The sequence below is a fragment of the Micromys minutus genome (assembly GCF_963924665.1).
Source record: "Micromys minutus genome assembly, chromosome: 32".
Lineage (NCBI taxonomy): Eukaryota > Metazoa > Chordata > Mammalia > Rodentia > Muridae > Micromys > Micromys minutus.
Genome location: NC_137967.1, coordinates 8,996,184 through 9,015,351, shown reverse-complemented (window position 1 = coordinate 9,015,351; position 19,168 = coordinate 8,996,184). Strand labels below are relative to the sequence as shown.

The 19,168-nt window shown below is 52.6% G+C and overlaps 1 protein-coding gene across 4 annotated transcripts; it reads right to left on the bottom strand.

Annotated features, from left to right (window-relative positions):
- Positions 1–8,372: 8,372 nt before the first annotated feature.
- Positions 8,373–16,390, bottom strand: PLEKHF1 (pleckstrin homology and FYVE domain containing 1). Of its 4 annotated transcripts, none has more exons than XM_080909127.1 (2): positions 16,329–16,390; positions 8,373–10,375 (listed from the first exon to the last, which is right to left on the bottom strand). In XM_080909127.1, the coding sequence occupies exon 2, from the start codon at positions 10,357–10,359 to the stop codon at positions 9,520–9,522; it is 840 nt and encodes a 279-aa protein (XP_080765253.1). In that variant the 5' UTR covers positions 10,360–10,375; positions 16,329–16,390; the 3' UTR covers positions 8,373–9,519. The 4 variants fall into 4 exon arrangements, with proteins under 4 accessions (XP_080765253.1, XP_080765252.1, XP_080765255.1 ...); XM_080909126.1 differs by lacking the exon at positions 16,329–16,390 and adding an exon at positions 16,128–16,295; XM_080909129.1 differs by lacking the exon at positions 16,329–16,390 and adding an exon at positions 12,982–13,005.
- Positions 16,391–19,168: the final 2,778 nt, after the last annotated feature.

The following is a 19,168-nucleotide window of genomic DNA, read 5'->3' as shown; positions in this document are numbered from 1 at the left end:
GGGAGAAAAAAAAAAAAAAAAACACTGGCTGCTCTTCTAGAGGACTCAGGTTCAACTCCCAGCACCCACGTGGCAGCTCATAATTGGTCATAACTCCAGTCCCAGGGGACGTGATAGCCTCTTCTGGCCTCCATGGGCACCAGGTTAGCCAGTGGACCCCAAGACAACACAGCTAAGTTGCTTTCCTTGAATCTGAGACTCAGGATGACACCTGCTGATGTGACCTCAGGATCATGTTCTCTGACACAGGGGACCCTGTTCTGTAGGAAGATAAGGTTGGCTCTCTCAGGATGAAGGTTTCTCTGGTTGCTAAGACCTAAGTCAGGTGTCTGTTTTTAGAGCCAGGATATGGGTAAGGTCATGATAAACTGCAAGGCTCCGGGGAGGAAAGAGGGCTCTCAGGGGTGATCTGCCGAAGAAGTCCGAGCCTCACAGGAGCCTCTGTCTTGTTCTAGACTCTCACTCCCAGCGGAGATGGGCAGGGAATGTGCCGGGTAAGAGTGTAGAAATGAGTAAGAGGAAGCCTCACACACGTGCCTCACGTGTAACCTGTATCCTTCAGCCCCCTGGAAAGCATCTTGTCAGCAGTCCAAGGGCAACGGAGGACAGGGCTCTTGCACAGCTGCCAAAGGCTTTGCTTCTGGGCAGTGGGAGGTCCCCACCCCCACCCCTGCCCCCCTAGAAGCCTTTGTTTCTTTTTGGAATCCAGGATTTTGGGGATTTGACGTTTCCATGGGTTTCCACAGCCAGGTATTGCTGTGGCTATGTGTGTGTGTGTGCGTGTGCGGGTGTGGGGTCACCCTTGGGGTGACTGGCTCAGATGCCACGTTCAGCTCCCTGCCAGTTTGGGAGCCACCCTGTGCAGAAAGGACACCCTGAGAGGCCTGCTCTTTGGAACCAGACATCTTCCAGACTCTCCATGATGCACCAGTGATTGAAATTTCCCCTTGTTTTTTTGCACAGAACCGTCTGGCTCTGTGTTTGGCCCGCCCCTGCCATCCCCCACCTCCACCCAGTGCTTCCTCTTTGTTGTGAGGTTTGGAACACTTGGCTCAGGTTGGTCTGGGAGGTCAAAGTGAGAGAGAGCAGGACACAGGAAAGGCTTGGGAAGACAGGAGACAGCGCTGCTCTCAGCTTAATCTCTTCTGATTCTAAGAGGGGTTGAGTGTCTGGTCCCTAGGCCTTGGCTTTCCTCACACTAAAGGTGCAGGGTGAAGGGAGGCGTCAGAGTCACTGGTCACTGGGGTATTCGTTCCTTTCCTGGGTCAGAGCTCCCTGGAGAGGTGGAAGGGGACTCAGGTGGAGAGGTGTGTGTTGGGAAGGACTCTGACAGGAGGCCTAGACTCTACTAGTGAGTGAGTGACCGAGGCTGTCAGTCAGTTTGAAAACCTTACTTAGAGTTCAGCAGCGAAGAGTCTGGGGGCGTGACTCAGCAGCACAGCCTTCAGTCCACCCTCAAGGGACTGGGACATGACTTGGCGAGAGGCCTTGCCTAGAATCTAGTAGCGAGGAGCTTGGGGCATGGCTTAGCAGCAGACCATTCACCTAGAGTGAGGGTTAGGGTCCCACAGGTCAGTGATAGAATGCTTGCCTAAAAGCCACTGGTGAGGGGGCTGGGGGTGTGGCTCAGTGGTAGAGCCCCTGCCTAGAATCCCCCAGTGAGGGGCTGGGGGCGTGGCTCAGTGGTAGAGCCCCTGCCTAGAATCCCCCAGTGAGGGGCTGGGGGTGTGGCTCAGCAGTAAAGTCCTTGCTTAGAAGCCTCCAGTGAGGGTCCTGGAGGTAAGCTTGGTGAGAGACTACTTGGCTAGCACACATGAGGCCTTAAGTTCAGTCTGCACAACTGAAGCTCTCCTAGCACCTTGTCTAAAGATGATCCAAGGTCAGATGCTGTCAGATCGTTTGGAAGCGGGAAGGCAGACAAACAGGTAAGTCGAGAGGTCAGGGCTGGAGCTGAGAGGGACTGTGGAGTGTGTGCATACAGAGGTTCTCTCCTTCAGGATAGGGACTCTACCTAACAGGGTGCTCCACAGTCTGGTCAATGTTCACCCCTTTGGTCTTGCTGGAAAGTCTTCTGCTCTGCCCAAGGGCACTCCCTGGGTGTTAAAATGTACAGACTCCATGCCTGTGCAAGATTCCTGTTTACTGGTGTGTCACAGATAAGGTATTGTGGGCAGTGAACACACCCACAAAACAGATTTGAAGAACTGGTTTACTGGGAGAGGTGGTGGTGATAGTATTTATGCCCCCGGGGAGGTGGCCAGGGGCTCTGGTGCAAGATTTGTGTGGCTGTGTACCACTGGCCAGGGCAGGGGTGTTGGAAGATGGGTTATTTACATTCTCAGGGGCTGAGGGGTTTGTGGGTACTTCCTGAGGTCAAACCAGGAGCAAAGCCCCCTGATAACTGTCTGGTAATAAATTTCTTACTGGAGCTGATGGTGGGGGAGGTGGCTTCATGGTGCCAGGTTGGGACAACGCAGGTAGCCAACTCCTGTAGTCCTTATGATTGAGGTATTGGAGTTGAAGCTCTCTCTACCCTTTCTCCATTCCTCCAGAACCTTGGGCCATTATTCTCCAGCACAGATTGGACAGGAGTTTCCGGACAGACTGCAGTTCATTTTGCCGATAGGCTGAGGCTTAAGGGCTTGCTTGGAGCTCTTATCTAGGTAGGTACCTCAGGACTTCTGCCTCAGCCTTTTCTTTAAACACTGCTGCAAAAGTCTGCTGGGGGGACGTCAGATCCACCACTGGGATTGGGCCGCCGAAAGAGTAACTCAAAGGCTGACCCAGTTCTCAGTCAGAATCTGAAGTCTTGGAACAGGTACAAACAAGGCTAGCCACTTCCCCTTGGCCTGTTTGTGACTGAGGCCTCTAGGAAGTGGGCTGCTTAGAGAGGGGCTGTGGGAAGGGGAAGGGCTATCTCTGGGTGTGGAACTTTTCATAGGGTAGACGGTCAGGTTCTGACAATCCTTAAGCCTCAGCCTTTGCCACTGTCTGCAGAGGTCCCCGCCTGTGAAAGCCCACATCCTCCTTGTATATGCTCTGCCTCAGAGCATAGGAACTGAACTCAGGAGTGGTACCAGAGGGCAAAAGATGGGGGCTGGTGCAGTGAAGAGCGGTCTGCCTCAGCCATGGCTGCTTTCTGGCTCTCCTTTCTGGCCAGGCCTCTCTAGCACCCCCTCCCTCTGTTCTGCAGCCTTGCTACATGGTAGGCTTGCCTAGCCTCTGCTCTGGTTTCCCCACCCTCCTCTGAACTGTCCCAGTTGGTCCCCTGAGAAGCACCGGGCAGCTGCAAACAATCCCTTTGAAAGTGAGATCAGTACCTCCCCTAGCTTCTGGGGCATTATGGGAAAATGTGGCGGTTCCAATGAGAATAGCCCCCAGAGGCTCATATGTTTGGGTGTTTAGTCACCAGGGAGTGGAACTTGTTTGGTAAAGCTCAGGTGTGGCCTTGTTGGAAGGATAGTCTTGTTAGAGGAGGTGTGTCACTGAGGGTGAGCTTTGAGGTTTCAAAAGTCCTTACCACTAGCCCATGTCCGGTCGTCCCCCACGCCCTCCTGCCTGCTGCCTTCTGATCAAGAAGATAGTGTGTCAGCCCATGCTCTGAATCTGTAAGCCAGCCCCCATTAAATGCCTCTCTCTTATAAAGTTGCCTTGGTCATGGTGTCTCTTCACAGCAATAGAGCAGTAACGAAGACAGCTCTCAAAGGCTGTTGGCATCTGTCAGCTTTGCCGGGCTCCTTACTCTGCACCTACCACCACCAGCACTGGGCAATCTGTCGCATGCTTACCACCAGTGGAGATCCTGCTCAGCCGTCCTCCCTCCAGCCCAGGTCCTCCCTCCAGCCCAGGTCCTCCCTCCAGCCCAGGTCCTCCCTCCAGCCTAGGTCCTCCCTCCAGCCCAGGTCCTCCCTCCAGCCTAGGTCCTCCCTCCAGCCCAGATCCTCCCTCCAGCCCAGGTCCTCCCTCCAGCCCAGGTCCTAAAGGGCCTGGCTTCTCCAGGAGAGAAGTGGACACTGGCGGGAGGTATGGTGGGCACTTCTGTTCCAGCTTGTGAGGGCAACTCACAGTGGGTGTCACGAAGGTAGAACCTGCCCTGCTTCTGCCGAAAGGCCAGGCCCACCAATTCTGGGACCCCATACATGACTTAGCTATTGTGACTTTGCTGTCGAACACACCCGTAGTGTTTGGGTGCCTCTCTGGTGTGCTGATGTCGTTTTCTTTTCTTAGGATTATTTATTCTCTTTATATATGAGCACACTGTAGCTGTCTTCAGACACACCAGAAGAGGGCACTGGATTCCATTACAGAAGGTTGTGAGCCACCATGTGGTGGCTGGGATTTGAACTCAGGACCTCTGGAAGAACAGACACTGTTCTTAACCACTGAGCCACCTCTCCAACCCATGTCATTTTCTTTGAACGAGATGGGAGAGCTTGCTCAGTTGTCAGATCTCCCATTGAACCAGGGGACCCCTCACATTGTCATAGAATGGCCTAGTGAAATTTCCCTGGCAGTGCAGGTGGGCTCTTTAACCCACAGCCTTTTAAAAACAGCAGGTTTTTAGCAGACATTCTAACGGGTGAAATGACAGGTCAATAAAGTTTTGATTTAATTTCCCTGATCGCTAATCACCTCCCAAGGATCACAGGCACCACCGCACTACAGCCGAAGGGGCAGAGGCAGGTGGATCTCTGTGAGTTCAAGACCAGCCTGAACTGCAAATTTTAGGCCAGCCAAAGCTATAGGGAGGCCCTTTTCGTTTGTTTTCTTTCTGGTCTTTCCGTCTTCTGATGAGTCTATCAGTTGACTGGGGTCCCCCTGTCTAGTTTTGCTTTGGGTGTCCTATGGAAAATCATTGTCTATATAAGTCTCATGAAAGTCTGCTGGGGCCTACAGTGGAAGGAGCAATCAGATTCCTACAAGTTGCCCTCTGACCCCTACTTAGCACACGTCACCCATCCCTACACAAGTAAATGTAATAATACATTGTTAATGGTTTTTGTTTGTTTGTTTGTTTTCTTTGAGACAGGGTTTTTCTGTGTAGCACCTCCTGTCTGTTCTGGAACTTCCTCTGTGGACCAGGCTGGTCTCAAACTCAGAGATCCTCCTGCCTCTGCCTCTCCGAGTGCTGGGATTCAAAGGGTATGTCACTATGCTTAGCCACTTCTAGTAACTTTTTTTTTTTTTTAAAAAAAGGAAATTTAATAAAACAAACAAGACCCAGTATCCCAGTCCTCATGGAAACCAAGAGGAAGTTTGCTGAGGCATGTTATTCTGAGGTGCCAATGTCACCTTTCCAGGAAGATCTCCTAAGGCCATCCTCACTGAGACTATTGGGTTTTGTGTGACCTACCTGTCTCTGCAGGGAGCACAGACCCTAGTGAGTAGATGTCAGCATTTACCCGCATCACCACAGAGACAGCATCCCTGGGGTCTCAGGATCCCCTGCCTTCCTCCCCACCTTGGCAGACCACACGTGGGAGTCACTAGTTCTACATAAGAAGCTGTCTCCATTAAGAAAACATGACACCTGGAGGAAGTCCCACACCCAAGTGCACACACAGGGCTGGAAAGGCCTCTCCTGTGTGGAGATTGGACCCCACTGAACTGCAAGAGCAGTCTGTCACCTGTCCCTGAAGCACTGGGTCACAGCTGCAGCCTTCCATCCTGCTCCAATTCTTGATCAGGGCTGCACCCTGCACAGCTGGTTGAGGCAATGCTGAGGCCCAAGTTCCTCAGGGTTCTGGCCTCAGACTCTCCCTTGTCTCTCATTCCAGGAGGGGCGAGGCAGGCTCCTCCCACGGGCCCCAGTGCTGCTGGAGAGTCACATGCTCCTGGCAGGGACAGTGTCCACACAGCTGGGGGGATACGTTCCAGGGAGACTCAGCTGGCAGGACAGTGGGTTCCCATGTCCTCGCCAGACCTTGTGAGCGGAGCCCTGGACAAGAGCGTGAAGCCTGGCCCCAACCCATGAGACACAGTGCTCTTGGATCCTGTTGTCTTTCAGCTCGGACCTGGGGGAATAAGACGTCTGCAAATGGCTGAAGTACTGCAGTCCATCCTGAGGACTCATGAGCCACTGGGTGGGGTGGCAGTCAGGGGCAAAGGTCAGCAGTAGAGCCTTGACTTAGTAGCACTTTGGCTGGAAGTCCCAATTGAGAATGGCCCCATGCCTGAGCTGCTCCCCTAACAGACCCCTGTCCGAGAAGAGCCTGTACAATGTGCCTACGACCCTTGATCCCAGCCTGGCTGGTCATGCTGCCTCAGCATGGGACTGAGGACAATCTCCCACACAGGTCCCAGGCTGCATTCTATGCCCACACGCTCAAGATCACTTTTTTTTTTTTTTTTTTTTTTTTTTTTTTTTTTTTTTAAATCAGAATCTGGAGCTGGAGAGATGGCTCAGTGGTTAAGAGCACTGGCTGCTCTTCCAGAGGTCCTGAGTTCAAATCCCAGCAACCACATGGTGACTCACAACCATCTGTAATGGGATCTGATGCCCTCTTCTGGTGTGTCTGAGGACAGCCACAGCGTACTCACATACATTCAATCAATCAATCAACAGAATCTGCCTACAAGAGGAAAAAACAAAACAAAAAACAAAACGTGGTCTTTGAGTCTGGCTTGTTTGATTGAGCCTGGCAATCTCTAGTCCATACGTTTCTCTGCAGGTGACAGAATTTCCTTCTTGGTGTTTGAATAGATCTCCAGTGGATATACACATTTTCCTTATCCGTTCACATGCTGATGGACACCCAGGCTGGTTCCATATTGGCTGTCAGGAATATTTCCAGGCTAACAATGGTACCCAAGTGTATGCTGGCCACCCCCAGCGCTTTTGTCTGCAGGGAGCCTGCACCATGACTTTGGTAGTGACCACACCATTACACCACGGTACTGGGTGCCGTTTGACCTCACACAAGAGCCCAAGGCAAAGATCCTGACCATCACCTAGGTCATACTGAGAGTTCCCTCAGGGAATGATGAGTCGGGGTGGGAGGGAGGCCAGGGAAGCCTGCCCACCACCATAGGCAGAAAGAGCAGAGGATGGGCTTTTGATAGATTTCCCCCTGGGGAATCGTAGGCTAGCTCTGGCTACACAGTCCTCACATCTGTCCATCTCTCCAGCCATCTGTCCCCCAAGTCAGCACAGGGTTCAGAGCAGAAGGCAGACTGTTGCCTATAGAGGTTCTGGGGCCTGCTGTTCTTCGGACTCCAGCATGATACTACAGGCCACACAGACCCCTTCCTCTTCAGGGCCTCAATACTAGTCACTGGAATGCTGTTTCTCCATTGGCATGGCTCACGCTCCCCCCCCCTCCCCCAGGATGCCCCTCTGCACCCGATACCAACCTTAGCCCACCTCTAGCCTCCCTTCTCAACTGAGAGCTGAGCCGGGACCCTAACCATCTTAGTCACAGCCGTGTCTCCAGCATCTGGCAGGATTCGCGAGTCTCCGCAGCTTAGCAGTGATGAAACCCCTTCCTAAGGTTGTTGATCACCAGGGCCTTTGTAGTCTCTCCAACATCTTAGTCTTAGGTCTGCGGGAGAGGGCGTCGGTCTGAGCTCCGGGGTGGGGGGGATGAGCCAGTTCCCATCTCTATTTCCCACAATGCCACACGGGTCTCCAGGGGAGGGGGGATGAGCCAGTTCCCATCTCTATTTCCCACAATGCCACACGGGTCTCCAGGGGAGGGGGGATGAGCCAGTTCCCATCTCTATTTCCCACAATGCTACGCGGGCCTCCACCATCCTGCTCGGACCACTCAAGCGCCTGCCACGCTGTTTATGTTGTCTGGTGGCTAAGGACCACCTCTCTCCCCAGCTCAGCCTCCAACAGCCCCCTCTGTCCATGGGAACTACCGCCTTTTGTAACCCGAGGGTTTCCAGGAGAGTGAGGTGTGTTGGCCGGCTCCCCTGGGAGGAAAAGATGAGGCTCTCTGACCTGGGCTTCTGAGAAGATGCCAGCCCCGGCTTCAGGAAGAACCCGCCTGACCCCGTGCCCTCTGCCCAAACAGGAGAAGCCGCTTGAACTAGTTTGTGTGGCTGGCAAAGGCCACCGAGGGAAAGGGCTGCCAACAAACACTCCCCAATCCTCCCTAACCCGTCACTGCCAGTGCGGGAAGGGTCACAGGCAGCTTCCGGGCACTCCATACTGAGGCCCCTCCAGCTGTCTATGAAGGATAACCATGTCGCTCACCTGCAGGCTTCATCATACCAGAAGTTGGAGGAGAGTTTTCCTAGCACCGAAGTCCCACGTGTGGCTAACAGTGACCCCACTCTGTGCACAGGGACTCCAGACAATGACAGCCAAGTATCAGGCAAAGACTTAATTCTTGAGACAGGGCTTTTATGTAGCCAGGGCTCTAAGTCCTGGGGGGTTACAGTATGGACTGTCGTGCACACATGAGTTTCTGACGGGCCCCGAAGCTTTACAGTCAACGTGAAAGGTTGGTGGCTTGCTCCCCAACTCCCAGGCACCGTCTGCGGTACCAGGCTGTGCAGGGGTCTACCCAGAGGAGTCTTTTCATCCCAGAAGGAGCGGGCTGAGCCAGACACTGTTTCCTTGGTCACACCCCTTTAGATAGCCCGCAGCAGTAAGCAGGGTATAGTGGCTCAGGCTAGATCCCAGCACCAGGGAGGCGGAGGGCAGAGGACCTCAAGTTTGTCTCAGCCCCATGTAGCCAGTCCTTGTCTCAAAAGGAAGGGGGAAATGGAGGGAGGAAGGGGAAGAAGGAAGGGCTACCAGAGCAACAATACGGAGCTCTGTTCTTGGGGAGCCAGCCTCCTGGTAGCTGGCATGAATGTCCCACTGGGTGGGAGGCACTTCCAGGAACGCCCAGAACAGCAGTACCAGTGATGGTTATCCGCAGAGCCCTGGTTTCTACCCTGGACTGGGCAGTGTCTGAAGCTAGGGTACTCTCAGCAACCAAAAGACTCGGCAGTTCATTCTTATTTATTGGTAAATCCATCTGGGTAGAGCTTTTTGTCCCTGAACCTAGAGTCCCAAGAGAAAAAACATTGATTCTATTGAGCGCAGACAGAAATGGGGACAGGACACATAGACGCCAGATACTTGGTGGTGACAGGGCGGTGGCCTCGGTGGGCTGGGCTGGGGGGCACACACAATACATCTGAATCCAGAATGGCAGGACTCAATGACCAGGTGATGGTATCTGCACGGTAGATGGCCTCATGCCCTCCCCTGGGCTGTCCCTCTTAAGGGTTGAAGGTGGGAATGGGACGACCCCCCCCCCCACTGTGGTCTGGTCTTCCCTTTGTCCTCTTCAACTCCCAACCTAATGCTTGGGGCACCTGGCCTGGTCTAATTCCAAGAACTGGGCGTGAAATGGAAAGGAAATTATCTGAAAAGAATTAGAAGAGGGCCTAGGAGCTGTTACCTAGCAGGAAGGCACTAGTGATGGCTCTGGAACAAGCCACTGGTCACATGCCCACTACCACGGGCAAGGGTCCCCCCGGCAGAGGACTAGTTTGATGCAAACACTCCGCAGGTGAGGGTCAACTGTGGAAGGCTGACCAGGAGACGCCAGACGCATAGAACTCCACCTGGGTGGGCCAGTCACCGTCTCCGCTGCCCTCTCTGTCCTCATCGGAATCATCGTCATCGCCACTGGATGCACTACAGACGGTGCCGCCATGGTGGGCCAGCTGCCCCGGAGAGTCCCTGAACCTCTCCTTGGCCTCCTCCCTCCGCTTCTGGGCGGCCAGCTCTCGGTAGCAGAGGCTGCAGACACGAAGGGGCTTGGGAGAGAGGCGTGGCAACAGAAACCGCTCCCTGGAGCACTCGGCGCAGACCACGAACCCGCATTTGCGGCAGTGGTGACGCCGGGTGAGCGCGGAGAAGCGCGTCTGCGTGCAGCGCATGCAGATGTCCGTGGCCTTGTCCGGGATCCAGGGCGCTGCGTGCTCCGTGGTGGGCTGGCGGCCCGTGGCCAGCAGCTGCCTCCGCACACACTCTTCGATGTGGCTTATCCATTCCTGGCGCTCCGTGGTGGAGGCTGCCGACACTACGAAGGACTTCTTGGCTGTCTTGATCATCCAGCGGTTCTTGGCCTGCAGGGTCTCCGGCAGTGGCTCCAAAGTTACCTCTTCCAGGGGTATAATGTGTTGGCTGCGGTACTTGCGCTTGCTAAGCACAATACTGCCATACACCAGGATGTCGTTGAAAAGGAAGAAGATGCGCGGCTTGGCCTTTTTGCGACACTCCTTGGTCAGCACTCCCTCGCCTAGGAGCACACGGCCCGGCAGGGCCAGCGGCTGCCCCGATGCCCCAAAACAGCTCTCCACCGCTGCAATCCGCTGGCTGTTGATCTCCGTGTTCGCCAAGTAGTCCACCATCTTCTCAACGGCTAAACTGCAGGAGGCAGAAAGGAAGGCCGTCAGCTAGCCTACGGAGTCACAACCATACTGCACCCCCCCCCACACACACACTTATCAGCTCAACTCACCCACCAAACCAGACAAACGTATTACCCCACTGTGCTTCCGCAAGCCCACCTAGCCTCCCAGGCACGGAGTGTTTCATTCAGAAGTTGGCCGGAAAGAATTACTGGGGGACTGGAAAGCGTGTGGAAGGAAGTCAGCCAGCCGGGGAGTTAACTCCGAGATGTGAGATGCCCCGAGGCCCTAGGATCCTTGGAAATCGAGCTCACCTCAGGCAGGCACCAGAAACAAGGAAACTGAAATAGTGAACTTCTAGCCCCCATCTGTCCTGGGGCACATACGGACCAAACAGTGTGCGTTGGACGATATGAGTGTCTGGGACCCAAACAGACTGGACTCTGCAATCCTTCATTTGCCCAAGGTATCCAACTATCTAACTGTCTGGGTGGCGAAGCTCACACTTATCACGGGTGCTCTATCTCTCCGCCAGTGGTGACGCTATCTCATTATTCTTCACGCAAACCCTAGCAGGCTAGAAAAACCCCTCCGCACCCCCTCCCCCTCATCTCACAGGAGGAAAACAGACTCTAGGATTAGTCGGAAGGAATACAGCTCATAACGCATTTCCACTAACGTATGGACAGCCATTTGTCAACCCGGGGATAACTTGTTACAGTCGAACTGAACTCCGTGGTCCACCGGCCCTCTCTTAGCTTTTGTGCCATCATCAGAAACATCATCCACCCAGTGGCTCAAACTCTAAATCTAGGCTCCATCCTCGGACCTCTGCTCTCTTACACAATGAATTTCTCAGCGTGGGACTCTTGACTCAAGACTCTGCCATCTTGACTCCCCTGGAAAAGGCCGTCCGTGCTGGCCCTGGCCCTGGCCCAGCTTAGCTCCCAGTCCTTTCAGAAGGATTCTCCATCAACCTCATCTCAGGTAGCTCTTTCCAGTGACGGCAAACTAGCCAGAGGTCAAATCTGGCCATTTTTTTAAAAAATTAAGTCTGATTGTATCATGGCTGTGCACATTTACGGTATGACTGAGCTAAGTGCTGACCGAAAATCAAATGTCCATAAAACCTGAAATATTGACAATCTGGACCGTTGTAGGAAAGTTTACTAACCCCTTAGATGCCGCCCTGCTTTTGGTTTTTGTTTCCCTTTGTGACACCTAACAAGACTTAGTCGTGGAGATGAGCTAGCACTTGGACTTGAGTCGATCAGGAGACCCCGTGTGTGTGTGTGTGTGTGTGTGTGTGTGTGTGTGTGTGTGTGTGTGTGGGATCAGGAGATCCCGTGTGTGTGTGGGATCAGGAGACCCCGTGTGTGTGGGATCAGGAGATCCCGTGTGTGTGTGGGATCAGGAGATCCTGTGTGTGTGGGATCAGGAGATCCCGTGTGTGTGGGATCAGGAGATCCTGTGTGTGTGGGATCAGGAGACCCCGTGTGTGTGGGATCAGGAGACCCCGTGTGTGTGGGATCAGGAGACCCCGTGTGTGTGGGATCAGGAGACCCCGTGTGTGTGGTGGAACATCTGTAGCTTCCACTGCCGGGAACGCAGAGATGGGCTCTTTGAAGCTTGCTACCGAGTTAAATAGCTGAATTTGTGAGTGTCAGTTAAAAAAACAAAACAAGAGGTAGGGGTCTATACTGCTTTCCCAGAGGATCTAAATTCGGTTCCCAGCTCCCAACCCCCCAAACTCCAGCTCCAGGGACTCCAGCCTCCTCTTCTGGGTTCTGTGGGCAAATAGCACTCAGGCTTGCTCATGCCCACCTGTGCTGGCCAGTCTTAATGTCTACCTGAGTTATCTAAAAGGAGGGAACCTCAAATGCAAAATTCCTCCGTAGGACCCTAACACATTTTCTTAATTAATGGCTCAGCCCATTGCAGATGACACTATCCCTGAGCCGGTGGTCCAGGGTCTATAAAAAGGCAGGTCAGGCAGGCCAGGGGGAGCAAGCCAGTGAGCAGCATCCCTCCATGGCCTCTGCACCAGCTCCTGCCTCTAGATTCCTGCCCTGTTTGAGTTCCTGTCCTGACTTCCTTCGATAATGAACAGCAATGTGGAAGTGTAAGCTGAATGAACCCTTGCCAACTTGCTTTTTGGTCATGGTACCTAATTTTAGCAGTAGAAAGACTAAGACACCACCCACACATATATGCTCATAATTAAAAGTAAAATAAAAAATTTTAAAAACCTGGACAACAAATGAGGAAGACGCCAGACATCAATCTTTGACCCCAACACACACACACACACACACACACACACACACACACACACCCCTACTAACACCACCACCAAGAACAACAACAGAAAACCTGGTATTTTCCTGTCCACTCACAGCACATGTCCCTTCTATTGCCCCCATTCAATCCTTAGCTCCAGCAAAACAGAAGCCTTTTCTAGCCAATGACTAGATCAGCAATTCTTAAAAACCGCTGTAATGTGCACGAACCTCTCTCTGTGACTCAGCCCTTACTTGTTGAAAGAGAGCAGGAGTGAGTTGAGCTCTTACCATACACAAACACCTAAACACACACACACACACTCCACACGCTTGCACGCACAGATTTCTAGGTCACCATTCTGTGGTTCTGCGTATGTGGCTGGCTGCCCGTGGGAACCTGGAGGTGGGGGTGGGGTGGGAAGGGAGGAGACACTGAACCTCTGCAGTCCTGCTTCACTCCCGGCCTCAGGCCTAAGCGCTGCCCACACCACCTGATGTAACTATTTTTAGTTAGCTGATCTTGGCTTCAAACTACAGTCTGCCACCTGATCATCAGTTCTTGGCTGAGGGACAATGTGACAAACCCAAATGTGCCAGGACACTACCTCCAAAGCCAACAGGCAATTGTGCTGGAGGTGAATGGCCCAGGGGCAGGAGGCCTGAAGGCTAAGGTGCAGTGGCTTATGGGTAACCTGGGACTCTCAGGGGCAGGAGGGAAGAACGAAAACCAGCCTTTTGGGTTTGAGCAGTGGCTCAGCACACTTGGCTGCTCTTCCTGAGGACCAGAATTTGGATCCCGGTACCCACATTGGGTGGCTCACAACTGCCTGTTAACTCTAGCTCCAGGGGTTCTTACACACTCTCCAGGCGCCTCCAGGACATTCACACACATGTGGCATTCAGTCGCACGGACACACATGTAAGTAGGAAACTGGCATGTAATTACACGCTACATCAGAAAGTGAGAAAGGTAAAGGACAAAATGCCTTGGTTTGGAATTCTCTTGTTAACACCCTTCAATCCCAACAGTTACAGTAATGGCTTTGCCCTTTCGGTGGCAGGGAGAGGGGATACTATTGTCACCCAGAGGAGTAGGTCCTTAGGACGAGAGAACCAGCTGAAGCAAGAGCAATGCCCCAGCCATAGCCAGCCACTAAGCTTTAACTATCACACATACAAAGGTGTGTTCACATGTGAGGCATTTAGCATCCAAAAAATTAAAATTCAAGCTTTTTTTTTTAAATGGCATCACCCGGTGGGTAAACAGTGGGTACTTGAGAAGTGAGATTTTCCTCTATAGAATAAAAATAAATCTTTAAATAAACAAATAAACAAACAGACAACCCAGACCCAGGCTCTCCTCAGACCATGGATAAATGGTCCAACAGGAGTGAGGAACGCTTGGTGGGCTGAGGTAAGCATCTTTAGGATGGTACATACAACTGAATGTCACTCTAGCAGAAAGCACACAATGTTCCAAACCGTTAAAGAAGGCCAGTCTGCAAGTAAAAGAAAACGGGAGATCTCACCCCTTAGAAACTTCCTAATGGGAGATCTCACCCCTTGGAAAGTTCCTAGCAAAGAAATTCCAGTTCTTGCCAGAGTGGAAAGGTGGGAACAGAAACTGTCACAGGCTGGGGGGATGGCTCGGTGGCTCTCCGTGCTCTTTCAGGGAACCAGGTTTTCAACACTCACTCAGGTGGCTCCCGGCCACCCGTAACTCCAGCTCCAAGGGATCTACGTATGTGCAGTGCTCAGAGGTGGAGACACTCGTAAAATTAACAGACACAACCTGAGGGGGGAAATGCCATAGCTATGAAGGGAAACAACCTGGAGACTCCTTAAAAAAATTAAAAATACATTCACCGCATATCTGCCTTTCCCGCTCCGCGTCTATCCATACTCTTGTATGTGGTGACTAAAGCCAAGAGGCAGAAGCAAACCAAATGCCCATCACCAAGGAACACCGATAGCCAAGGAGGAACCTACAACCAGACACTAAAAATCCAGACCCAATATGAACCACTGCCACCCTTCCTAAATGCAACCTTAGTGGATTACAGTCACATGCGGGCTAACACAACCTAAAATGTAATTTACTCTCTGCCCCTTACACGAAAAATGCACAAGACACCTTCTGATGCAACCGCTTATCTCTTGCCCACTGCAGTATAGCTCTTAAGAGAGGTCTGGGGCCCTGAACTCAGGAAGAAGACAGGAGAGGTACAGGGGTAAGAGGTGAGGTTACAGGAGCAGGCAGGACCTGTCTTGCAGGTCCCAAGGCTCCTGTGAGCATTCCGGAGTTATTACAGGGTAATGAGGGAGTGGCGCCACCCAATTGAGTCATTGAACCTTTCGAGAATCTTCCCCCCAGAGAACAGACTATAAGGAAAATGAACCCTTAGGTGCCACTTTCTTAGCGCCTAATGTTTGCCAGGTACAGTGTTAAACACATGCCATGGCTGATCCAACTCGGTCCCCACAAGCCCCTACACAGTCACCACCCTAGAACCTCAACTAGTGTCCAAAAAAAACCAAACAAACAAACAAAAAAAAAAAAAACTCTGAGCCAAGGAACTAAACCTTTGGCCCAGGGGGCATTCCTGTAATCTAGCAATTGGGAAGATTAGATAGGAAGTTAGAGTGTTCTAGGTCAATACAATGAGACCTTATCTCAAAAAAACAAATCTTTTGGGTAGCAAGGTTTGGTGCTTGTGGCCTGGTTCCATCCAGGAACTCACATGATGAAGAGGGGTCAGTGACGTCAGAACGGCATGCCTATAAAACAAAACACATGCCACCAACCTGACCCCCTCCAAAAAACCCAAAACAAAACACCACGCCCAGGATCAGAAGTTCTTAAAGTCCAGAAAGTGTAGTCTTTCCTCCTGCCTGACTCTGGTGCCTTTCGCCGCATAACACTCAGGGTGGCCCGTCCCAGCCCGGAGGCCACAATGCCAAGCCCATTCCTTGGCGGGACAGAGTTGACCCGGTCCCAGCGCTCAGGCAACTAACTGGCTAAGCTACTCTAGGCAGCTCTGAAGGCTGACGTGGTCAAGACGCAAGGCGAATAAAGCTTACAAAAACCACAGGGATCTTGACCCCAGCACTGATCGCCCCTCCCCCGCGGTCTCTAACCCGGTGGAATCTGATCTGGGCTGTGTTCAAATTCCAAGGCCTGCGCCCTCTCGGGCGAGCGCACTCGTTCCACGGTGACTCGGAACTGCCGGTTTCCCTCCCGCTGAGGCCTGGGGACACCTCTCTCCTGCACTTCAGTTGTTCCCTAGGAGAGTCCAGGCCCTGTTCCAACCCCAATAACTTCCTCTAGGAAGAGTCGCAAACTCAAACTCTCCAGGGTCCCAAATCGGAGGCTACCGAGAACCGCCCCTCCCAACCCAAGGCGTCTCTGGCCAAGACGTAGTTCCCGGAACATCATCATAGGATAAGGTGAAGGCAGAGACTCTGGAGAACCCTTCCCTTACTCACAGCTCGCACACAGCCCTGGGACTTAGTGGCCCTAGCGTCCCAGCTGTCAACCCCTTTCCAAGTCAGCAAACGGAGAGCACAGCACCCTCTGCTCCAGTGGAGCCCCAGATGCGGATTCCTGAGGCCACCTCCACCCGCAGCCGCAGACCTGGCAGGGTGGAGGGCGGGAGGGAGCGCTCTCCCGTGCCGTAACCTGCTTACCTCTCATAGGAACCCCAGCGTCCACCCAGCGCGTCCCCGAACTGACGCCCGCCAATCCCTAAGCCGCCCACGCCTCTGGGTTCCAATTCTCCGGCCACGCCCCTTCAAGGGCCTCTAAACCAATCGGAGCCCTGGCACGCGAGCGGGGGTGGAGCCGGCCCGAGTTCTCCAGAAATGTGCGCGGGCGTAGCTGAACCCCAGACGGCAAACGGGTCAGCGCCGGTTGTGCTTACGGACGCGCGGTTGATTTCTGGTTGGAGTCCGGTTCCCAGCTTTCCTGGCTGCCACACTCAAGACTGAATCGGCGCGGGTCCGAGGGACGGTCTGTGAGAAGCAGGCATGACAGGGTGGTGGGGGCCCTGAGATGCCCCTGCTGTCAGGATGGCTTTCTCTTTTCAGCACGTGTTTTATTAAAGACCTACAGAACTTTATAGTTTTTTTTCTCTAGTGGAAATGCAAAAGCACACGGGAGGAAATATATGAGTTTAGTGGACCCCAGGTATTTATCGTGTAGCTCCAACATGAACAGGTCACGTACCCCGCCCTGGCTGCTGGTAACACTCAACTCAGTTCCAAGGCTCCTTTTCTGTCTCACCTGCCCCCACGCAATCCTCATCCACTGTCTTCTTCTGGTTCCCAAAATCCACTGGGTCGGTTTCACTCCTACCCTTCGCCCCTTCCCTCCTTTGTCATTTCAGAGAGGTCTCCTTGGCTAAGAAGCAGGAGTTCTCTACCACATTCATTTCTTATTGTTGACTTGCTGTTACTGTTGTTATCCTTGGCTGGGCAGAAATTCTGTATGCAGACAAGGCTCACAACTCACACAGTAGCTTTGCCTCTGTCTCTAGAGGGCTGGGCTAATGTTATTAGCCTGTAGTGTAGGTTTGTGTTGCCAAAATGGTTACATTGGAGAGGGATTAGGTCTGGTTAGCCTGGTACCTGCTGGGCTAAGATCAAACCAGGAGAAGACAAGGGTTTTGAAAGGGATGGTGTGGCCCTCTAGTGTTAGGGTGTTAGGGGCAGACCCTTCCCTAAACTGTCCCTTAATCCCTACCATCCCACACACCCTTACCCCTAACATCACCGATTGAACATTTCTTTTAGGCTTGACGTTTGTTTAAACATTTACAAAATGCACTGCTGTGAACATTTCACATGGGGTGAAGTCCCCTAAAAATTGAGACTTTTAGTCCCCACCTTTCACCTTGCCCCATCAGTAGTGAGTAGGATTCAAACTCACGACCTCACCACGTACTAGAGAAACGCTCCACCAATGAGATCTATCCCCAGCCCCGATTTCAGCTTATCTTTAATTAGAAGATTTGGGGGTCCGGGTGGCCTATACCTGTGATCTCAGCACCCAGGAGGCCGAGGCAGGAGAACTGAGTTTGAGGGCAGCCCAAGCTACAAAAAGAGACCTTGTCTTGGTCACTCAGTCAAAGGTTGGGAAGTGTTGGTCTATTTCTGTTGAGGTTTGGTCTTTTGCTTATATTGTAATGCTAAATTACCATATAATTACCAGGCCTGGGTGTCTCAGGGAAAACTGCGAGTATCCAAGAGTGGTTCTAAGTAACCTTTCTCTCCCCCAGTTTATCCCTGATTGGGGAATAAAGCCGCCCATAGCCAATATCTGGGCAGACGAGAGATAGGCGTGGTCTTGGGTCCAGGGATCCAGGTTGAAGGAAACCACGAAAAGGAAGTGAGTTGGGGGCACCATGGGGTAAGAACCTTTAAAATAATCTCCATGTGGGCTGGCTAGTTGGAGTTAAGAGCAGCCCAGAGGAAACATGGCACATTATATAGTGAGATGACTGGCTGGGAAATACGCATAATAGCATAGAGGATAGATATCCGCCCAGCTCCGTGCTGATTAAAGTTTATTACAAATATGAAGGTTGTATGCATCCTTTATTTGGGAATTAATAGTCGAAGCCAAGGTAGAAATTCCGGATTGGGATTAAAAATATCCAACGGCATATTTCTCCACAGCAAATTGCCCTCTTTAGATGGGGCTTATCTCCTGCCGTCCACCACAGACCCCGCCACTCTCTAAGATGTCCCCCTGGATGCATCCCACTTGGATTTTTGGTTGGAGGTTCAGCCAACACTCTCCACTGTCCAGAGGGAAAAGACAGGGCCTGAAGTCCCCTGGGCTAGGATGTAACTATTTCTAGGCAAAGCTTACCTCTGGGTTTCCACTGCATAGGCTGGGCCACCTTTTTTTTTTTTTTTTTGCCAGGAGGAACTTCTCAGGGAGAAATGGAGGTGACCAAGATGAGGACAGTCCCTGTGAGGGCAGAGCAGTTTCGTTTATTTGTGCTGGCATCCTGGCATCCAACACTGTACCTGGCAGGGAGGGGCTGCCTGGAGGGGGGGGAGTCTAAAAGGCCAGACGTTGCTTTTGAAGTCAGGAAAACTCCTCCGGGTTTGTTCCACTGGCGACTCAGGACCCAGTTAGAAATCAGTACCTGCTGCCTCCTCGCCCCAGCATCTCCTGCTGCTGCCTGGAAGGGTGGGGGATCCAGCTGCCTAAGCAGATCTGTGCCTACTACCCACCCCTTCCCAGTGGGGGTGGGCTGTGGGTGGGGATGCCTGAGCAGGGGTGGGGGGAGCTCCCTCCCGTCTCCAAGGAAGAGAACAAACTCGTGACTCAGGAAAAGGCAGAAGTTGAGTCAGCCAAGCCACAGCTATGGAAAAAATGAAGTTTCCTGGAGGCCCTTTTCTGCTTCCTTGGCTAAAAAAGTCCATTCTGGGAAAAGCTGGTTTCCAGACTACAGGGTCCAAGGAACGGGGGAAACCCCAAGATCACGAGGCCCAAGCTAGTTTTTGTTTTGTTTTGT

Bases quoted from the DNA above. Each gene is read 5' to 3' on its own strand.
- PLEKHF1 (XM_080909127.1), bottom strand. From the start codon at position 10,359: ATGGTGGACTACTTGGCGAACACGGAGATCAACAGCCAGCGGATTGCA.